Source organism: Lynx canadensis, chromosome D4 (genome assembly GCF_007474595.2).
Source record: "Lynx canadensis isolate LIC74 chromosome D4, mLynCan4.pri.v2, whole genome shotgun sequence".
NCBI lineage: Eukaryota > Metazoa > Chordata > Mammalia > Carnivora > Felidae > Lynx > Lynx canadensis.
Window position 1 is genome coordinate 26,679,412 of NC_044315.2, and position 17,962 is coordinate 26,697,373.

The 17,962-nt window shown below is 49.9% G+C and overlaps 1 protein-coding gene across 2 annotated transcripts in view; it reads right to left on the bottom strand.

The window, feature by feature from the left end:
* The window catches only part of GOLM1 (golgi membrane protein 1), a 57,591-nt gene that overhangs the window by 22,389 nt on the left and 17,240 nt on the right, over positions 1-17,962 (bottom strand). For both annotated transcript variants that reach the window (XM_030294493.2, XM_030294492.2), the window contains exons 4-5: positions 5,011-5,065; positions 1,367-1,469 (exon numbers count right to left, since the gene is read on the bottom strand). In XM_030294493.2, coding sequence (XP_030150353.1) covers positions 1,367-1,469; positions 5,011-5,065 — 158 coding nt within the window. The remainder of the gene's footprint in view (positions 1-1,366; positions 1,470-5,010; positions 5,066-17,962) is intronic.

Consider the following 17,962-nt stretch of genomic DNA (forward strand, 5'->3'; position numbering starts at 1 on the left):
GGTTTATACTATCCTACTATGGGGTCTAGCTAACTTTCTAGAAGTTCATCATTTTGTTGTGATCATAAAAATACTCTGAGAAGTAAAAGTGTAGGGTTTTTGTACGCAATGGAAGTCATCTGCTTAAAACAGACTGTCATAACTGGAGACGGGACAGACAGCATGGGGGCTGTGGTGACTAATACCGTACTGTATGCCTGGAACTTGCCGAGAGTGAAGATTGTAAGTGTTCTCACCACAGACACACACACACACACACACACACACACACACACAGAAGGATGAGGAATCGTTAACTAGCTTGATTTGGGACATCATTTCACAAGGTACAGGCATATCAAAATATCACACTTTATTCCTTACATTCACATAATGATCATCATACTTCAGTAAAGCTGAAAAATAAAAGTATTCCATTGTCACTGCAGAAATTCAGAAAGACACTAAAATCTCACAGAAACAGAACGTCCACAATGCCGACACCCAGAAACAAATCACTGATACTATGCCAAAGTGCCATTCAGTCTAGGAGATGGACTTGGGACACATCTGAGCACTTCAGGAAAATGTTTTTAAAGGCTTTCGATTATTAACTTAACCACCAGTACACCTGCACTTTAAAACTTAATGTAACTTCACAAAGTATGTTGATAAGGGGGTGCCTGGGTGGCGCAGTCGGTTAAGCCAACTCCTGGTTTCCGCTCAGGTCATGAGCTCACAGTTTGTGGGTTCGCTCCCCGGGCCTCCTCAGGATTCTCTCTCTTCCTCTCTCTCTGCCCCTCCTCCACCCATGATTTCTTTCTCTCTCTCTCTCCCCCAAAATAAACAAACATTCAGGGCGCCTGGGTGGCTCAGTCAGTTGAGCGTCTGACTCCAGTTCAGGTCAGGATCTTGCAGTTTGTGAGTTAGAGCCCCGCGTTGGGCTCTGTGCTGACAGCTCGGAGCCTGGAGCCTGCTTCAGGTTCTGAGTCCCCCTCTCTCTGCCCCTCTCCTGCTCATGCTCTGTCTCTCTCTGTTTCTCAAAAATAAATAAATGTTAAAATTTTTTTTTAAATAAACATTAAAAAAATATGTTATAAAAAAAAAAAAGTGTGTTGACAAAGTCATTTCTTTCTAAGGAGCACCGCCCTCTTGTTTACTTTGTATTATGAGCCACCGGCTTTTCCACAGCTTTCTGAGGCACTGCTCACGCTTAAGTAATAAAGCACATTGTTCTAAAGGACTCCCCTGGAAGGACTGGACCTCCCGCAGAGCCTGTGTGCTCCATGACGGGAAGGGAGAGCCCAGCTTATGCCCACCGCCCGCCCCCTTGCTCAGAACACATCAGCCCCCGAGGGGTGCGCACTAGATGTAGAGACGCACTTACAGGTCGTAGGAGAACTTCCTCTCCAGGTTGGTCTGGTTCCTCTGAAACTGGAGAACACCCTGCTGCAGCCTGCCATAATTCTTCTGCAGGGCCTTTAACTGGTCTGAGCCAAGAGGAGGACCCAGAATCGCGCAGGTCACAGGCACAGCCATCGTGACAACAGCAGACACATCAGAACGCAGTGGGCGGTGGCACACAGGAGAGTAAGGAGGGAAGGAGAGAGGGTTCAGAACATTCCAGAACCATGGAGGAGCCCTGGCAATCAGCAACCCGACCCAAATCTGCACCTAGGTTCTTTTCCAAACCTCTCACTTAAATCTCCTTCCTGACCTCTGGCCCTTCAAAAGCGTCAGGGGGTCCTATTCACTTGTTTCTTTTTTAGACATCCTACGAGCTGTCCCACAAGGTGACACATGCCACTGTGTCCCCTGGCCTGCAGCAGACTCATCCAGCCTGTGAAACACTGATTTGGACATCTGCTCAGAGAAGCAGTCCCTCACGGAGGACCCCAACCTCAGCCACCAGGCTCCTGCCAGCGGCCCCTCCTGTGACTCACCCATACCAGCAATTTCCTGAGGCCTGTGTTCCTTTAACCACCCAAACCCCGTCTGGGAAACAGCAGCTTTCCTTGAGGAAATGCACCAGCCCATCCCTGCTGCCCCGACCTTGGGCTCCTAAAAGCCTTGCAGAAAAAGCAGCAGCTGACAAAGGGCCAGGCTGAGCAGGAAAGAGAAGCTGCCATGAAGGTGACAGCAGAGTGGCCAGATGGCTGCCACCAGGGTCCGGGACACGGCCCTGGACACACACCCGCATCCTGGAAGTCTGTCCTCATAACCCCGTATCTACAGGGCTCTCCAGGGGGGAAATAAAATTAAATAAAAGCTAAGGATTCCACGAAATGCCGAAACACACAGCAACAACGATCCATCTCACAAGCATTGCTAGGACATGTTCCAAGAGTTCAAACTGCAGGGTTTGTAGAACCACCCAGCAGATGGCTGAGGCAGGCGACTGACCACAAAGGGTTAGGGGGCACCTCCTGGAGGGACAGGGCCTGGTCTCAACTGTAGTGGTCCAGGGGACGCAAAGAACCCTACAAAAGGGTACACTTTATTGAGTAAATCACACCTCAGGAAACCTCACTTAAGAAAAAAAATTCCCATAATCAAACCAAGTATGGGGCAAGGGAACACTGCTTGGCAAAAAAAGGAATAAAAATACTGACATCCACAGCATGGATGAATCTCAAAAGGCCAGACAAGACAAGGAAACTCTGCAAAGGCCCCGGCAGTCAAGTAACCCACTGAACTCCACGTGACCTTGCGTCTCTCCTACTCAGATCCTTAGAAGCAGAGCCGGAACTAGAATTCTAGACCAGCCCTGTCCAACAGAACCACGATGCAAGCCACGTCAGTAAACCACAGTTTTAAGAACTAAACCAGATGTAGCATTAACTTTAATAAACCACCTGATCTAACCCAACAGCGATGCAACATTATCATGCCAACACAGAATGAATATAAAAAATTATGAATATTTTATATTCTCTCCTTCACGTTGTCTTTGAAATCTGGTGTGGACAATTATAGCACGTCCCCATGCAGACGTTAAATGTGCACTGGGAATTCATGATCTGAAGTGAGCTTTCACAGAATCTACCCTGGAAAAGTAGACTGATATATACCCAAGCTGCCCCCCAAACACTTAACGTTCCCAATAACGGAGTCAAGTTTCAGTTTTAAACTTAAATTGCTGAAAATTAAACAAAAATGTAAACTTCTGTCCCTTCCCATGAGCCACATTTCAGGTGTTCATTGGCCACACGGCTCGTGGCCACCACTCTGGATACTGTGGCTCCAGATGAACCTTCCCGTGCAGAGGCGGAACTGAGGCTCGGGCGGCTGGGAGTAGTTTCCTACCCACGGCAAAGGCCGGCCCTCGTGGGACCCAGTGCTCTGTGATCTTCCCCAGGCTTGTCTTGTGGCCATGTGGGCTGTGGGCCCCCAGTCCCAGCGGAAGGGGGAGCCAAGCACAGAGGGGCTCACCCCACTACTACCCACACTGCTGCTTCCTAGGGCCTGACAGAAAACTGGCCTTGACTGCCAAGCTGAATCAGGGCAGCAAAGAAATGGAATTGGGCTGCATCATTTTTACAATTTTCATAAAGAAACTCTGAATTGGGGGTGGCCCCATTAAAAGAAATCCTATATATACCATATATATTATACATACCACATGCCATATATATCACATATGTATGAAAGGTGATCTGTTCTATATACTTCTTAACCTATCAAAAGGTGAGAATCTGAATTCTTGTGTACATAACATGATAGGAATAGACAGGATTCAGTAGGCAGAAAGGAAAAAGTTAGGATGTGAGGTCCCTGGGTGGGGAAAAACACACAGTTTGGAACAATGCTGGGAGGGTCTGACCACAGCAAACCCCCTTGGGTGTCAGGTTCCCCTTAAGAATGTAACAGACACCACCTACTCCCCCCAGGTTCCCTCAGGAATTTGACGAAAGACCTAACTGAAAACAAGTAGACCTTAAAACCTATGACCCACAAGGAACGGTCCTCACGATGAGAATGAGCCAATCGGGAATGGACGGCCACAGATGCCCCCCCCCCCCCTTAAACGAGCCAATCAGGAATGGACAACCCAGCACAGAGAGCTACCCAGTAAGTAAGGGTAGGACCTGAGAAGGAATAATGGGGAAGGGATGGGGCGGTGTGACCAGAACCTTATGAAACAAGGACCCTCGCCTACAGTCTTCAAGCATTCACTTTTGAATGCCCTCTCTCTGCAAAGAGAGCTTTCATACTATTCTTCCTTTCTGATCTTACACTTTAACAAACTTTGCCCGCTGCTCATTTTGTGTCCACCTCCTCATTCTTTGAAGTGGGGAGACAAAGAACCCTGGGTATTGAGGTAAAAAAAATTCTTACAACAATAACACCTTGTAATGCGTTCAACAATGTTTTTAAAAAGAAAAGTTCTTTAAGGAACTGTAGTTTAGCAAAAAGAATATACCAAAGATTACTCAATTTGGGGCACCGGGATGGCTCAGTCAGTTAAGCATCTGATTTTGGCTCAGGTCATGATCTTACAGTCCATGAGTTTGAACCCTGCACTGGGCTCTCTGCTGTCAGCCCAGAGCCTGCTTTGGATCCTCTGTCCTCCCTCTCATTCTGCCCCTCCCCCCTGCCCCCCCTCTCAAAAATAAACATTTAAATAAACAAACAACAACAACAAAAAAACCAGATTACTTGATCACTTGTGATCCTACCCATTAGATTAGAATGGGAGTCGCCACAAAGGGACAAGAGGAAAGATGGGCTTTTCCTAAAAGATCTAATGTCTGGTATAAAGAAGGGGATTAGGGGCGCCTGGGTGGCGCAGTCGGTTGAGCGTCCGACTTCAGCCAGGTCACGATCTCGCGGTCCGTGAGTTCGAGCCCCGCGTCAGGCTCTGGGCTGATGGCTCAGAGCCTGGAGCCTGTTTCCCATTCTGTGTCTCCCTCTCTCTCTGCCCCTCCCCCGTTCATGCTCTGTCTCTCTCTGTCCCAAAAATAAATAAAAACGTTGAAAAAAAAAAAATTAAAAAAAAAAAAAAAAAAAAAGAAGGGGATTAGAACTCACCTTGCAGGGTTCTGATGAGCTTCTCACCTGTGGTGATATTATTCACTAAAACCGCCTGCAAGGAAGATAAACACAATATGAAACACATACAACCTAACAACTTAGAAGAGCCTTGATAAGATGTTCCTACTGGAAAAAAAGGGGGCGGTGCCCCCCCACCCCCATCCCCCACCTCCCAGCAGCTGTCGGGAGTGATCCGGCACAGCCCTCTGGCTGGGCACTCGGACGGTGCTGCAGCCAGAAAAGGAGCTCACACGTTGGGAGGTTTGCTTTCTGAACAACAGCCTGTAACCAGAGCAAGGGGTAAACGGATCCTCCAGCTACACCTGGGCCCCACAACGTGCTCCCCTCCATGAACTTCGGACTCTCTCTGGGGGAGCCCAGGTGCAGACACAAGTCAGACCACAGTGGGCAGAGGAGAGGAAGGGCTCCCTACACCCGAGGTGGGGGGTGGGCAGGACAGAGGGTTCACAGGGCTTACACCGAACTGGGGAGGCTGAAAACAGAGGAGGAAGAAACAACACAGGACTCAGGAGAACAGTGAAAACCAAGGAAAAAGTGAGGGAAGGAGTGTGGAGTATAACGTGACAAGCAGCCCGTGACTGAGAGCGGCTGACTGCTTTCACCAGCCGCCCTTCTGAGCTCTCCCCGTCTGCTCACTCGCTTGCTCTCCACGCCAGGTTCAAGAGGTAGCCAGCAGAGGATCCCGTTTTAAAGGACAGGAAACTGAGGCACAGACTGCTTAAGAGCCTCAAGGCCACGAGGCTTTCTTCACAGCAAACATGCAAAGCCTAACCCTCAGCTCCGGCAGGCCTGATCCAGAAAGCAAGCTGGTGGTCACTACTTGCCAAATCGGGATCTAAACCCCCAGCAGGATACCAGGCTTGTGGGCTGTGCCCAGTGCTAAAAGCAACCAAAAACCTGAAGAAGAGGGGACTAAAATATTAAATGGTAGAGCACCTTACACAGGTAGGTGTTGTTTTGCACACACACTTAGCTGTGCGTCAGACGGTCATGTGAACATTTCCTGCCTCGTTACAATCAACGAAGTCTGCAAACTCCCACTCACACACCGGGCAGGCTGGAGAGACGTATGTCTGCCCCGTTCCCGCTCACTGGTGGACAATGACAACCAGGCCACCCGCTGCTTCTAGCTTCCTCCCGGACCTCTGTCCAGCCCCTACTCTTCCGTTGGCTTGTACAGGGCTTTCTGGAGTACAGGGGTGTGCTCCCAGAAACGAAATGTGGCCAAACGAATCGTGTTTATTTTGGGAGCTCTGAGGCCAACAGAACATTTCCTGGTACAACAGGAAGTAAGTCACAGTGATGGTATCTGGACAATTAATCTCTCTGGGAGAGACCATCCAGAGAGGTGTTTGTAGATATTCTGGCGGGTGGGGGAGAGAAGAGAGCCCTGAGTGGCAAGTTGGCCGGCAGAGAAAGGGGGGGAGGGGGCGGCTCTCACAGCAGGGAGTCAGATTTGCACACCTCAGTTAAGGCTTTCCCAAGTTCGGCTGCAGACATGAAAGATGACCACAGGATCGATGCTGCAGTCCCACTTCTAAATCTACAGCCAAAAGAACTTAAAGCAGAATCTTGAAGAGTTATCTCCACCCCCGTGTTCACGGCAGCGCTATTTACAACCGCTAAGAGCTAGAAGCAAGCCACCCTCAACAGACGACTGGATACAGAAAATGTGGCATCTACATCCAAGGGAATATCATGCAGCCTTGAAAAAAAAAAGGACTGTCATATGCTGTCGCAACATGGGAGAACCTGGAGGACATCATGCAAAGCAAAATCAGCCAGCCGCCAAAGGACATATATGGTTGCATTCCATTCATGTGCTGTGTCCAGGGCGGTAACAGAAACAGAAAGAAGAAAGATGGTCTCCCTGGGGCTGGCAGAGGGGAGGGGCATTAGCAATTAATGGGTCCAGAGTCCCTGTGCTGCAAGGTGAGGGTGAGAGTTCAGCTGCACAACAGTGGAAATGTACACTTGAACATCCCCCCTGGCACATGCATGGAAACCACCTTCACTCCCACCAGCAGGGCTGACACAAAACAAAGAAAGAGGGGCTCTTGGGTGGCTCAGTCGGTTGAGCATCCAACTTCAGCTCTGGTCACGATCTCACAGTTCGTGAATTAGAGCCCCACGTCGAGCTCAGGAGCCAGGAGCCTGCTTCAGATTCTGTGTCTCCCTCTCTCTCTGCCCCTCCCTGCTCACTTGCTGTCTTGCTCTCTCTCAAAAATAAACATTAAAAAAAAAAAAAACAGAGAAAGAAAAGGGGCACTTAAGAGACTGCACTCTGATGATCTTCAAAAGCAGATCGCTCCTGGCTAAACCATTTCTATAAAAATTATGGCATTTTCACTCACTCCTTCTCCACTCGCTCTCCTTGGACCCACTCCAAGAAATCCACAGTGGAGTCTGCAACTACCTGAGGGGTGAGGAAAGTTTAGGAACTGCTGTGGTCAAAGTACCTGAGATCTCTGCGTCTCATGTGACTCTACTCTTCCAAAGAAAATACATTTTAGTTCTCTTCCCCCGCCTGCTTAGTGATGCATGGAAAAGTACAGTCTCTGCTGAAGTAAATGAGCAAAGAGCCATAAAACACCATCAAGATATTTTATGTGCAGTTTTATATTTATTGAAAATCTCCTTAAATCATTTTCAGGAAACCATGAAAATGCTTCTAGCTTTTTGGAGATTCAATACGAAGAAAAAAATCTGCATTAAACAATATTTTTAAATGAATTACATATGCTACTCCAAACAATCCAACTGTTTTTCCCATTTTGGTACTGACTGGCTCCCTGCAGAGAGAGTGTGTGTGTGTGTGTGTGTGTGTGTGTGTGTGTGTGTGTGTGTGGACTGTCCCCTGGGACACTCAGCAGCAGGCGAGGAGGCAGGAAGTGCCACCAGAGTGTAACTGGAAACTGAACTCGGAAGGCCTTCAGATGAATCACCCATGTACAAATTAATCATAACCATTCTATTCTGGGAAATGAGTACACGTGATTAAATTATTTCTACATTAGATTCCTAAAAAAAAAGCTCAACATTTCATAGTAAATTTTCAAAGTAGTAATTTGACAATAAATTTTATTACTCTAAAAGCTCCGTAAGACATAAATAACTTTTAAAAATCATAACTTTGGGAAAGCTCGCTGCAAGTATGATGCGGATCATGTAATAAATGAGAAAAGGTGACCTCTGCTGCATTTGTTTGGCTCATTAAAATAATCTGCTTTGAGCAGCACCTGGGTGGCTCAGTCAGTTGAGCCACTGACCCTTGATTTGGGCTCAGGTCACGGCCCCAGGGTCTTGGGTTTGAGCCCCGCACCGGGCTGGGCATGAAGCCCTGCTTGGGATTCTCTCTCTCTTCCTCCCTCTGCCCCTCCCTTGCTCTCTCTCTCTCTCTCTCGAATAAAATTTCTTATTCTTATTAAAAATAATAAAAATTTTTAAAAAGAAAGAAAGGAGGGAGGGCAGAGAGTGAGTCCAATGGCAAAGAAGCACCAATTACTTATTTATGGTGCTCGGCTAAGATTACACACTCACAGCAGCACCACTCACGTCACCAGCAACCCCAACCACCTCACATCACGGCCCCTGTGGGCCACATACTGGGGGAGGCAGGCCTCTGGGAGGCACGCTGTCCTCCGGCCCAGGGGCCACGTGAAGAATTCCAGAACTCAGCACACCTGCCCGGCGTGTGCAGCAGGTGTCCAGCACGAGCGTGGGCCCGGAGGCACGAAGGTGGGCCTTCCACACTGCCACCCGGCTCCCCAGACAGGCCTTCTGCATAAGTCAGAGGGAAGGGGATGCAGGCACATGTGACACAGCAGAGAGGGGCTAAGTCCCAGTGAAAAAGAAGACGGTCCTCAGAAAGGCTAGGTCTAAGCATAGACCCAGGACACCAGAAAGTATAGGAACCTGCAGCTGGACCTTATTCAAGGTCCAGCAGACGGCAGGCGCACAGGAGTGAGCGTCCGTGCGTGGGTGCGGGGATGGGAACAGACCGAGACAGAGAGTATCAGACGTTCCGCTGAGGGAAATGAAGCCGACACAAAAGGACAAACACCACACGATCCCCCTTATGAGATGTGCAGGGCAGTCAGACTCCGAGACAGGAGGTAAAACCACCACTTCCAGGACTCGGTGGGGTGGGGGGATGGGTGTTAGTGTTTAATGGGGACAGAGCTTCACCGGGGAAGATGAGGGAGCTCTGGAGGCGGCTGGTGTGACGGGTGCACGGCAATGTGAGCGTAATTAACGCCACTGCACTGTGCATTTAAGTATGGTTAAAATGGTCATTTTATATCATGCACATTTTAGCACAATAAAAAACAATAGCAAAACCCCAGAAAGAGCATGAGGCAGGGAACGAGCGTGCAAGGGCGTGGATGCCAGAAAGCAGGGGTGGGCAGGGGGTGAACAGAGACCAGGGGTGAGCACGTGTGGTCCGGGGGTCAGAGTCAGCAGAGCGAGCAGGAGGACCCGGTCAGCGGGGGCCGCCGGGAGGGCAGAAGGTGGGTGGGCAGGAGAATGGGCTCAAGCCACGGAGTTGTGAGAGAAGGTCGTGGGGGGATTAAGCAAAACTCTATGTGAAGCTTGGAAAAAAGAAACACACCCATCCGGGAAAACACCCAGTTATGTGCAGGGCACGGCTGCCGTCTACACCCAGAATGGCCATCTGTCTTCTGTCCTCGGTTGTGAAGAAAGAACAACATCCCCCACCCCAGCTGGCTGGGGGGACAGGGCTGAGCCCAGGATAACCCAGGCAGGTCACCAGGTATCCCCGGCTCTGCAGACAAAGGCCCACTTTCCACTGTGGTGACAAGCACGACGTGCAAGGGGGGGCGGCTTTGGACAGACTCTGGCCCACGCCCACCCCCAGGAAGGGGCATACTGCTGCAGAGAGGGAGGAGGGGAGGAGGGGAGGGGACGAGGGGAGGAGGGGACGAGGGGAGGAGGGAGGGATGGGGCCAATGGAGGAGACTGCCCCCCCCGCCGCCCCCCCCCCCCGTAGCACCTGTCACAACTGCCTTTTAGGTCAAACCCACGCAGGGACCTACTTAATCAGGGTCAAAGAGAACTCCCAGGAGGACCTGAACGGGACACGCCCTGGGAACTCCAGAAGGTTCCTTGATGTTTCTCCAGCAACTGACTGAGGCTAAGTCCACAAAACTGCATCCTTCTGTCAGCAACTGCCTGCTGCCAGAGACTCTGGGTCCCTTCCCCCTAGAGCTGCTCCCTTTCATCTTGCATTCCTCATACCCAGCCTTCAGCTCTTCCCGCTCCCTTCCCGACAGCAGCCGGGAAGTCCTGCCGGGGTAGAAGAGCATACCACAGGGGGGTGCGGGTGGAGGGCAGGGCCTGAGATCACCATCTCTGTGTTCAGAGGAGGACAAACACTCGCGGCAGCACAGACAGCACCAGGGATGTGGAGCATTCCCCCTGCTCCTTAACCAGCCAAGGAAACGCCCCCGCTGGCCCTGCGGGGCAGAAGCCCTGGGCTGAGCCCCTTCTGTGGGCATCAGTTCTTTTGTTCCCAAATGGGAATCGAATAACTTCTCCACCCTCACCTGTGGGAAAGGCCACAACTTGGCAAATTCAGACTTTTTGCAAACAGGTGCACACCGATACTCGGGGAGTAGAGCGAAAATAAAAAAGGATGCGTAAGGGGTCACAGAACCCACTCCCAGACCCCCACTTGTCAAGCCAAAGAGGTAGGTCAGATGTTCTTTACGTATTTCACTGTCCTGCAGTGCAGGGTTAAGAAGTTGGGAGGCGAACCTGGGGTCCAGCAATGCCACGTCTCCAGCCAGATGAAAGCCCGCCACCCCCCACACCTGCCACAGCAAGGAGGACGGAGATGCTCCTTCTGGTAAGAAGCCAAGTCTCGAGCCGGCACCTCCACAGACACAGGAGAGCGATGCACAGAAAACGCACCTGTCAGTCCTCCCCCGCAACTCCGCATCGCACCTCTGCTGGAATCAATCCCAGGCCCCTTCCCACGGGGGCAGGAGGGAGGGAGGGAGGGAGGGGACGCCCGCTGCAATGCAGGGACAGTGCAGAAAAGGGAGTCTGTGGGAGGGTCACGTATTCTGCGGTTTCCCGTAACACACACTTTTTTAACGTGGGAGATGAGTTACTCGAGTTTAATTACAAAGCTGTCTTAAGGCCACATCTAGCCAGCAAACCACAGAATTTACAGTCTAAATAGACCCTTTCTCCAGGGAGACAGATTTCTGACGGACTCCCTTCCTGGGCGTTCCCACTGCTCCTGCACATCCCACCTTTCCACATCCCACCTGTCACGGGGCCCGTGGATGCCTCTCCCTGCTGCTCACCTCCATTCTGCCTCTTCCCTGCCCTGCTCCCTGCTCCAAGCAGGCCCCCCAGGCCCCCGGACCTGCCTTTCAAACCCCCCCGGAGAGCTGGCAGCTTTGTTCCACTGACAGCTTAACCCATGTGATGGTTCCCATCCTCAAACTCAAGTCCAAGCTCCCGAGTGGTTAAAAGATCCTTCTTCAAGGGGTGTCTCTGCTCTATCTGCCCAACGCTGCCCACCCCCCATGCTCAGCCGCCAGGGGCTGCCCCCACCTCCCCACACCCTGGGAGGGACACAGTTACAGGGCACTGCCAGGTGAGACAGGAGGGGACTCTTCCCCGGCTCATGCAGTGCAGAACGTGGACACCGTGCCCTGCCTGCCTGGAGGAGGCGGCGGAACGTCTCCTCCGTGTCTCCGGCACACAACTTTTAGTGTGCCTTCCTGAACAGCAGAGGCTCTAACGCTAAAGTACATTTTCCAGACTCATTCCCTATGGGATTTAGATTCCAGTCGGATACACTCACTTGACACTGAAATGCTGTGCAGCTGGGGGGCTGTAGGTACAGAATGGAGCAAGGAGCGGGGTGCCCCCAGCTCTGGGCTAAGGCCGCAGTGGCAGCCCCCTGGTCCAGCCATCCGGGAGGCCACCCCGGGATGAGATGCTCCTCCAGACCCTTCCCACTTTTCTGCAGGCACCTACTTCCCTGCACTAAACCCTCTCTGCTTAACGTCGCTAGAATGGTTTCTCTGTCTGCAACTGGCCCTCACAGACCCACTTACTCATCTTTTTCCATCACCCAACAGGCAGACAGCAGACGCAGACTATTCCACCAAGGGGCACAAGCCCAGCGCCTGGCAGAGTAAATACTGAATGGATGCACAGACATGGAAAATCAGCGGCGATTAAAAACAGGAAAGCTGTTCTAGAACACTTGATTCTTCCATCAATCACAGTAATAAAAGGGGATAAAAATCGAAGACAAGTCCACTCTGGTCCCCCAAGAAAACCACCTCTCTGGAAGAACACTTTCAGGGGCACAAGAAAAGCTGGCCCAGAGAGAAGAATCTGGAACACTCTGAAGGCTGTAAGAAAATTCAGCAGGGTAAAGCCCAGGTGATGGAAAGCACCAGCAGCCGGGGCCCAGCCCCCCAGGCCACTATGCAGGCCCGAGAGCCAGTGCATGACCTCTCCAGGACCCAGGCTGTACCTGCAGCTCAGAGCTAAGGACGGGCACTTCCAGCAATGACAAGTGCTCAGTGTGTGAAAGCACTCTGAAAACTCCGAAGTAGGACAAATGACCAGACTCAACATGAGTCACTTGTTCTTTAGAAAGTCACTCTTAGGGGAGCCTGGGTGGCTCAGCCGGATAAGCATCCGACTTCGGCTCAGGTCATGGTCTTGCGGTTTGTGGGTTCAAGCCCCACGTCAGGCTCTGTGCTGACACCTCGGAACCCGGAGCCTGCTTCAGATTCTGTGTCTCCCTCTCTCTCCGCCCCCTCCCACTCATACTCTGTCTCTCTCTCTCTCTCTCTCTCAAAAATAAATAAGCATTAAAAAAAACCACCTAACCTGTTTGAGGGGCACCTGGGTGCCTCAGTTGGTTAAGCATCCGACTCTTGATTTCAACTCAGGTCAATCTCACAGTTTGTGAGTTCAAGCCACGCATCAGGCTCTACACTGACAGCACAGAGCCTGCTTGGGATCCTCCCTCTCCCCCTCTCTCTCAAAACAAACAAATAAACATTAAAAAAAAACCAAACCCTGTTTGATATGTAAAAATATATTCACCTGTAAAAAAATAAAAGTATTTCACCAAAACTGTGGTGGCTTAGAAACGTGACCCCAAGGTCTTTGACACTGTTCCACAGGTGGAGCCTAGTTCCGGCCCTTTTCAACGTGGGCCGGCCCTAGCGACATGCTCCTAGGAATGCCAGTGACCCTCCTGACTTCTGATGCAGCCAATACAAGGGGCAGTGGGTTGGCCGGTGTACCCCCAAAATTCATGTCTACCCGGAATCCAAGAATCACCTTATTTAGAAACGGGGTCCATGCAGATACAGTCAGGATAAAATGAAGTCCTGAGGATGGCACCCAAGTTAGCAGGACTCAAGATAAGAGGCAAAAGTTCCAGAGACACAAAGGGAAGATGGCCAGGTGAGGACGGAGGCAGAGCCTGGGGACGACAGACGGCAGAGGCCAGAAGCGGTTAAGGAAGGCCCCTAGAGCCTTCAAGGGGGCACAGCCCTGCTAACACCTTGATGTGGAGCTTCCAGCCTCCAGAACCGGGAAACGATACGTTTTACTGCTCCACGCCTGGTTTGGGTGAACTTGTTATGCGGCAGCCCCCCGGAAACTAACACAGAAGGTGACGGCCTCCTCCAGGCCCACCCCCTCCCTCACTGTCAGGACGGCACCCCGAGAACCCAGCCTCCAGGCTTCAAGGAAGCTGAGCGGCCGTGTGGGAAAAGCAAGCATTGTGGCCTTGACCCCACCGAGGTCTTGTGTCACTGACCACCAGACATACGAATGAGGGAACCTTCAGGCGATTCTGCCTTGAGCCTTTGGGCACCCAAAAAGAGAAATGTGGAACAGAGACAATCTTCTGCTGAGCCCTCCCAGATGAGCAAAATAAACTCTGTCAAGGTTTTAAACCTCTAAGTTTTGCGGTAATTTCTGAGGCAACAATGGATTACCAGAACGTGACACGCGCATCTTCCTATTCAAAACACAGTCACCTGTACCAATTAGATATGAAGGGAGTCTACAAAAGTTCCCTTCAGCAAACATTTATGAAGAATATTCTCGTCTGGAAGGGGTGGTCACCTCAACGCTGCCAAGAGAATAATGCATAATAAGCCAAGAGTTTCTGGGTTTTTAATGATGTGCGAAAACCAGACGTGTTCAAGTGTGTTTCTCATTTAATCCCCCCACCCCTGCTTATTTTCATAGCTTACTTACATTTACAAAAACTTGACTATAACAATGATGTTTAAAAGTTTAGATGTCAACCTGTACGTTTTAAAAAGAACATTGTCTCTGAGTGATGGAAGCACGGGGGATTTAAAATTTGTTTTTCATTTTCAAAACTAAGAGTAATAGTATTTCAGTCATTTAATGTTTATTTATTTATTTTGGGGGGGGGGGAGAGAGAGAGAGAGAGAGAGAGAGCAAGCGAGCAGGGAAGGGGCAGAAAGAGGAGAAAGAGAATCCCAAGCAGGCTCCACACCGTCCGTGCAGAGCCTGACTGACACAGGGCTCGATCCCGTGAACCTTGAGACCGTGACAGAAGCCAAAATCAAGAGTCAGACACTCAACGGACTGAGCCACCCCAGGACCCCTCAGTAATTTAAAAGGCAATTTTTCTGAAAGTTATTTAAGGCTGCCTTACACAATCATTTTGTTGTTTATTTCAAAAAACTGAATATCCCTTCTCATATACAACTCACAAAGCGACTACACCGGTGTTTCTGCCAAGTTACAGAAGTGTATGTTAGCCTGCATAATTGCGTTTATGGAGTCAAATCATCTTCACCGTACCTATTTCTGCCACAGACGAGGAAGCAGAAAAGAAGGGAAATGAAAACAGGTCCATCTTCAAGAATCAGCTGAAGTCTCAGTTGAAGTGATTACAATAAAAAAACAAAACTCAGGGCGCCTGGGTGGCTCAGTCAGTTGAACATCCGACTTGGGCTCAGGTCATGATCTCGTGGTTCGGGAGTTCGAGCCCCGCATCGGGCTCTGCGCTGACACCTCAGAGCCTGGAACCTGCTTTGGATCTGTGTCTCCCTCTTTCTGCCCCTCCCCTGCTAATGTTCTCTCTCTCTCTCAAAAATAAACAAACATTAAAATTAAAAAAAAAAAATCAGAAACTTCGGTTCAAATTTTTAAAAAATCAGTGAAGGGAGCCTGGGTAGCTCAGCTTAGGGTCCGACTCTTGATTTTGGTTTAGGTCATGCTCTCATGGTTTATGAGATCGAGCTCCACGTTGGACTCTGCTGACAGTGGAGCCCGCTTGGGATTCTCTCTCGCTCTCTCTCTCTCTGCCCCTCCCCTGCTCATGCTCTCTCCCACTCTCAAAATAAATAAACATGAAAAAAAGTCAGTGGGTGAATTCAAATTACCAAGATAGAATCTGACTGATCAATGCTCTGGCCGGTCGACACATGTAACAAACTATCACCTCTGAAATTCTTAATAGTGGGGTGAATGGGTGAACAGGTGATTGGGGACTAAGGAGAGCACTTATTGTGATGAGCACTGGGCGATGTAAGGAAGTGGTGAATCTCTATTCTGTCCACCTGAAACTAACACAACACCGTATGTTAACTATGCTGGAATTAAAACTCTTAAATAAAAGTTAGTGACGGTGACTATCTTTGGGCAGGAAGGAAAGAGGGAAAGAACAGAGAAGGAGAATACAGGGGACCTCAACTTTATAATATTTTTTGTTTTAAATCCTTTCTGGGGGAGGAGCACATAGGCACGAGCTTATTATTCTTGTGACTTCTCCGCAGTTCCTGCTTGCAAAGTAACACTGTTCTAGGTCTTGTTACAGACCCATGGCACGGCTATCCGGAGCTCACGTGAGGTTTCACACTGGGGCCCACCCGTTCCGGGCGACATGGGAAGGGGTGCCCGAGCAAGCTGGCCTCGGAGCTGAGGCGCTGCACACACACCCATATTCCCACTCTGGGGGAGCTGGCAACCTCGGGGGAAAAAGTGGTGAGCAGTAAGTTTCCAACTTGGCGCCCCTCCTAAAAAATTTCCAGGATTCCAGTAAACGTGGGTAAAGATGTAAGAAATACCTTAGGAAAAAAAAAGTATTAACATCAATTAACGTTGTAACAACACTGCTAGATTATTTTTAAAGAATTATATCTCTCGGGGCGCCTGGGTGGCTCAGACGGTTGAGCGTCCAACTCTTCATCTCGGCTCCGGTGGTGATCTCACACTTCATGAGATCGAGCCCTGTGTTGGGCTCAGCACTTCAGCATGGAGCCTCTCTCTCCCCTCTCTCTCTGCCCCTCCCCCGCTCACTCTCTCCCTCAAAATAAACTTAAAAAAAAAAAAAGAATTCTATCTTTTAATCATAATGCCCATAACTTACTGCCCTCTACTTAAAATCATTTCATTGAGGAATCAGATTTGAGGGTCAAAGAAATGAAAATAAAAACCCTGGTAAGGCAATTTTATTTTTAAAAATGCAATACTGCAAAACGCCCAGAGTCTCCGTCACCGTTCTCCAGATGAGCTACCTGCATCGCAAGGATCTGAGCACTTAGAAACGGCTGCACACGTGTGTGCATCATCTTTTGAGAAAAATTCAATAGTCTCTGAGACCCAGCATCCGAGCGACAGATGCATTCACAGGGAGACCGGTCGCCCAATCACAAGGTGACCTCACCTCCCAAGGCCCAATTCTGAACCAAACAGCAAAAGGCAAAAGACACCAGAGAAGCTAAGAAGACCAAGCCTTGGCCCAACTGCTCTCCCACTGAACAAGACTATTAATCAGCAGCCAAACCCAGCCTTTTTATTACCAGAGTTCTGCCTCTATCATTCACACCTGTGCTGTCCTATATATGGCTATTTAAATGTAGTTAGAACTAAATAAAATTCAAAACTCAGTTGCTCAGGCCCACTAACCACATTTTAGGTGGTCAACAGCCATACGTAGCCAGGGGATCTATTAGACCACCAGGTGACTCTTGATCATTCCGAGAAAGAGCCTCATTCCAACTCAAACTACAGGTGCTCCCCTCCTAACATAAACATACATATACATTATGTACATATATATACCTATGGTGGGGGGCGGGGAATAACATACATGGGTGACAGACCAGCCCCACTTCTCTGCGAACTTCCTGGCCATATTGAAAGAATCAGGTGTTTTTGCCAGAGAATTTGGAATTGGGGCCAGAGGAGAGCTAGCTGGAATACTGTGGTCTTTTGGAGCATAGAGATACACACAGTATCCCATCACCCAAGCTTCAACAACTCTGGACTTGGGCCAGACTGGTTTCCTGCGGCCCCCCCATCCCCCCCCCCGTGTTATTTAGACGATGGAGAGCTCTGGAGAGCCCCCCCTCACCATGGCCCTGTGTCTGCAGAGCCGAGGGAGGCCCACCGGGGGGCTGTCCAGGGTCTAGGCCTCGTCCTGGGGGATGGCTACGAATTCTCTGAGCCTGACTGGCGATCTCATGAGGCGGTTGAGAGAAATTCAGGGAACAATCCCTGTGGCATGCTTACCTTGGTGCCTGGCTAAGCAGAGACTCCGCGAACGTGAGCTCTCGTCGCTGGGGTGGTGACTGTCACTAGGACACTCTTTCTGTGGCCCAGCTACGGTATTCGCTCTTGGTTCTCATGGACACCCTAGCATCTTTTCAATCCTTTCTTAAAGGTAGGACGGTTTTGTTTCACGGTTTTAACTGGGGGGAAAAAGGTCCTTACCAAAAAGAACAGCATTACTACCACTGATGCTGTGGTTTACTACTACCCCTGTGTCTGTGCTGTTATTGTTAACTATGATCACTAGGGTTAGTTGTAGCAACACCAGCTACTGGGTTTTGAGCTGCTAGTCCTTGTCAAGCATTGCGTTAAGCCTTTC